Source organism: Haliaeetus leucocephalus, unplaced genomic scaffold, assembly GCF_000737465.1.
Source record: "Haliaeetus leucocephalus isolate CR32 unplaced genomic scaffold, Haliaeetus_leucocephalus-4.0 Scaffold0, whole genome shotgun sequence".
Classification (NCBI taxonomy): domain Eukaryota; kingdom Metazoa; phylum Chordata; class Aves; order Accipitriformes; family Accipitridae; genus Haliaeetus; species Haliaeetus leucocephalus.
The window spans coordinates 9,752,869-9,757,500 of NW_010972436.1; the positions used below are offsets into that span (position 1 = coordinate 9,752,869).

The following is a 4,632-nucleotide window of genomic DNA, read 5'->3' on the forward strand; positions in this document are numbered from 1 at the left end:
AATACCTATGGAGTGTAGTCCATAAAGTACACGCGCTTCCCTCAGTTGCTTTTTCCTCTAGAAAATTCTGTTGATTTTTGTGTACACCAGGAACTGGAAAATGGTGGCGATTCATTACTAATACATTTTAAGTTCTATCACCTGTAAACATTGCAACAAAATGGTAACCTGGCTCACTTGAAAAACCTTTGGTTTTCCTCGTTATGAGAACTTACCTTTATGGGAGAAGATTGGTTATTTTTACGTAACTCGATGATATGACTTTATATTATTAAGGCTGAAATTATTATGAACTCTGCTTGCAATAATAATTACAATGCCATCAGAAAGAGTTACCAAACTACCAGAATAGAAAACTACCTTTTTTTTTTTTTCCCCTAGTGAGTTATTATACCTGGCTAATTTCTCCAACAGCAGTAAAAACACGAATGTCCTTGTTAGTGGCTTGCGCTAAACTGAGGTGTACACGTGTGAAAATTATTTGGCTGTTTAACTTCTTGCCTTTTGATGTTCCCTGTGTGGCGGGGAGCCCAGCGGAGCAGGCTGCCGGGGGTGCCCGGTGGGTGCCGGGCCCAGGGTGCTCCCTGCCCTGCTCCTGCTCCCGGGCCTGGAGCTGCTGGGCCTGGAGCTGCCGGGCCCCTGGCAAGGCTGGGCGCCATATTTCACGTCCTCAACTCTGCAGAGCCTATTTGGTATAAATTTATGCTTATTCCTCCCCCTCCCCCTCTCCCAGGATTATTTCGGGAACCTGAAAAGGCACCTCTGTAATTTACAATTCCTGGCCAAATCAGCATATCTCTAATTGGAAGTAAACAGGGTCAGGGGATGGAGTTACTTTGAAAGTGATACGTTGTTTAATTGACAAGGTGAAATTTTAGGTTTCAAGTTTGCATATTGCACCTTTGTAGCTTTTGGCTCTTTTTTTTTTTTTCTTTTTTTTTTTTTCCTTTTTTTTTTTTTTTTTTGGTCAAGGGAAGATCTTTGTCAAGCAGACACGGCTTTCTAACAGAGCGGGGGGCTTTCCTGAGCAGTACATTTTGTACGTATTTACAGTTCTCTGGAAATAAGGCTGTAATCTGTGCAGCTCTAAACATACGAATGTAAACATTCATCTCAGAACAACTTTAGTAAGCAGATTTTTCATGACCATCGTAATTTCAGCAGAGCGGTTAAGTATGCAATGCACCTTTTGCAATTGGCAGTTTAAAGTGATGTGTGTGCGTGTGCGTGTGTGTGTGTGTGCGTGTGCATGCAGGGGGGAAGGGTAACTCCACTGAAAGGCAATTGTTTACTCTTTCTAAATATATTTGGCTGCAGGTATTCTTAGACAAGGCCTTTTACAATGAGAGGAAAACTACGGTGTGGATATAGTAAACAGAGCTGAAATCAGTTAGTGACTGCTTGGAATATTTAGAGACACGAGGGGTTGGCAGAGGGCATCACAAAAGGCAGGAATTAAAAAACTGAAACCCAGGCAGAGGATTGCCAGCAGAAATGTTGACTTTGAGTCAGACAGTAAACATTACATTGTTGCTTTGTTTTCCTTTTTTGATTTACGATAAATTATTCTCCCGGGATTGATCGATGAGTGGAATCCTTAAAATTTAATTTGGGAATGATCTAGTATAAATAAAATGCTAATCCAAAGAAAGAAACCAGCAATTATTCATCCTAAACTCTGCTGATTCAGCAACTCAATTATAACTGCCTTTCTCAAGCTGCAAACTTTTCAGGCTGTTTTCAGAGTTGCTGTACCCGTCCTCCCCCCGCAAGAGAGACCTTCCCCCGTCCTCAGCTCTGCCTCCACCTCGGCCTCCAGCCTTTCTCTCTTCCCCCCCCCCCCCCCCCTTTCTTTTCGAGGGGTTGGGGGGGGAGGGAGGGAAACAGTTAACCTCTTGAAGCGTATTTCCTCCAAATAAAAACAGTGAACTTACAAACGGAGAGGAAACCACGGATAACTCTGCAATAATTCAAAGTGTATGGAATCAGGAAATTTTTTTAAACAGTGTTTTTAATTGAAAATAAAGCTAAAGCATGCTTTTCAACAGTGCAAATTTCCATAATTTTGATTTACTGCTTCCATCATCACAATATATTATACCAGCATGTCTTACCGAGGGCTAGACTCTAGAAGTCTGCCTGTTCGACTATTTCGATATTAAGTGCAAATATAGATAATTGCCTCTGATTGTCACGTGCAGTAGAAATGTTTCTGCTACATAGAGAGGATGGCATGGAAAAAAAAAAAAAAAAAAAACAACAAACACCCACGACAACAAATTTCAAGAGATGAGGTTAGAACCGGGAAGTGTAACACGGTTGAAACGCCTGAGTTTTGGTGCCAAAAAGCTATGAATAACACGGTCTTCTCATTTTGTGTATTCTTTCCACTTACGGCCTCTCGTTTCACTTTCTGTGTTGTATTTACTGCTTTGCTATTTCCTCCAGCCAGCGTGAGGGGCTGGACCATAAATTGTACTGCTGGCCGGGCAAATATTTTAGTTGCTTTGCAAGTTTGTAAGGGGCATGTTCAGACCACAACTTAAGCATGACATTAGTGGGTAACAGTAACCTTATTTAAGACCTCTGGGTGAAACAAAAAGGCTTCCCAATTGCAAAGAGTGGCTGTACAAGTAAAAACACACCCTTTTACCAAAAATAGAATTCCACATTTATTTACTGGTTTCAGATGAGGCAGCTTTTCCCAGCGCTGGGGTCACAGGCGGACCCCAGCCTTTCCAAACCAGAGAAAAAAGGAGTAAGTGCAACTGCTCTTCGAAAAAGACACCCCTGCACCCGAAAACAAAGCTCCCGAAAAGTAGGCTGCTGCCACATTGAATTATAGTGAACCCTTACTGTGCAACCATGTAACTTAACAAACTTTAACTGAATTAACAGTTAGACTTCCATTTTCGAAATCTAGTGCATAAATTTAATGGCTCATTCTAATATTTATTATTCAACCTTTTGACATTTATTTGCAGCAGTTGAATTGAGGTACTGGTGCGTTATTAGCATTTAAACAGTAAAGTGTTCCAGCTCTACCATAATAACTGAGTTTAACTTGAGTCTTTAGCCTGAAGTACTCTGTGGAATGTAACAACAACAACAACAACAACAACAAAAAACCAACAACCAACCAACCAACCAACAAAACAAATGCAACAGAACCAAAAAAATTTAAAAAACCCAAAACAAACCAAAATACCACTGTTGTAATGGTAAAGAAAATAGTAATCCGGTTTCTGTCTTCACAATGTGATAAAACAGGATTCCAAAAGTGTGTATAGCATTAATGGGCTTGTACAAACCATCCTGCAGCGTTTAAAAAACGTAAGAAAGTTAAAGGTGGTTCAAGAAAATATTTTCCATACTATTTTATTAATTAAATTTCCTGAATTTGTGGCTAGGTGGAAGAGGTATTGCAGAACCGCCCAGCTGCCATTTCCATACAGGATGGGCCTTGTGAGGTGGTTGGGAATCCTTAGTGGTGTTTAAGGAATAAGCTGGCAACAAATCCCCATCATTGCCAATAATTAGTGATGGTGGACAGGGAAAATTTGCCATGAAATTAAATGGCCTTTTCACTGCTGATGCTACATTGCTGGCTACCCTTTTGCGTCTATTGTTAACTGTAAAATCATCCAGTGTTCCTTCATGTGTCTCAATTTTACCTGTAGGACGTGGGCTTCGAGCTGATTTCAAATTTGGTTTGACTGGAGGAGTCTGCAGTACAGGTCGCTTTCCCAAAACCAGTGTCCTGTAATTTTTTCTCACCCTTGCTCCAAATTTATACTCCCCATCCTCAGGTTTTGGAGTACCTAAAGTGCATGAGAGGACCTGACTCTGAGTCAGCGGGTTTAAGGAAGTGGTTTCTTTCTCAGTGCATGCAGAATCTTCCTTGGCTGTTAATAAAGCGTCCTGGTTATTACTCTCAGTCACACCGTAAAACTCATCCTTAGTATCATTGCACTCACACTTTAGCTTATGTGTTGTAAGATCAGGCTCATACTCGTCGTTCGCACTGCTGTCCTCTATTTTGATTTTAATGCTGTGCAGGAATGGCAATGCCTTATTGCCTGTATCAGTGCAGTGGAGCTCAGCTGCTGCTGCTGCCCCTGGAGAAGCAGCATCCTCCTCAGGATCAGTTTGTAAAGAGGGCAAATCCGTGGCAAATTCAATACAATGAGGGATTTTGGAATCTTTCTCTGAATTTGCTGCCGCTGATGAAGAATCATTATTTAAGAACCTAGCAGCTATTGTATTGTTATCTGCACGGTGTGTAGTAGTTGCTGGAAGGCATTTCCTTGCCTCTCTGAGTATTCTTTGTTGTGGAAATGCATTGTTTGTCTTTGGGCTAGGTGAAGAGGCCCCCTTTGCAACACAGTTAATTGTTAGGTCAGTACTCTTGGCATTATTGGAAAATTCAGAGTGTGGGAATGTGATCTCGGATACCCTATCATCTCTTATCTCGGCGAAGCAGCTCCCCAGGCCGCCGGAGCAGCGCAGCGCCGGGGCGGCGGGAGCCCAGCCGGGGCGGCCCCACTCCTCCGGCAGCTCCGGCTTGACTCCGCCGGGAGGGCCGCGGAGGGCGGGCAGCCCGCCGGGCTCCGCCGGGGCCGGGGCCGGGGC

General features: G+C 42.8%; 1 protein-coding gene across 1 annotated transcript in view; it reads right to left on the reverse strand.

Annotated features, from left to right (window-relative positions):
- Positions 1 to 3,381: 3,381 nt before the first annotated feature.
- SKIDA1 (SKI/DACH domain containing 1) overlaps positions 3,382 to 4,632 on the reverse strand; it is a 2,431-nt gene continuing 1,180 nt past the window's right edge. Inside the window, exon 2 of the mRNA XM_010562768.1 lies at positions 3,382 to 4,608. Within this exon, the coding sequence (XP_010561070.1) occupies positions 3,382 to 4,608 (1,227 nt within the window). The remainder of the gene's footprint in view (positions 4,609 to 4,632) is intronic.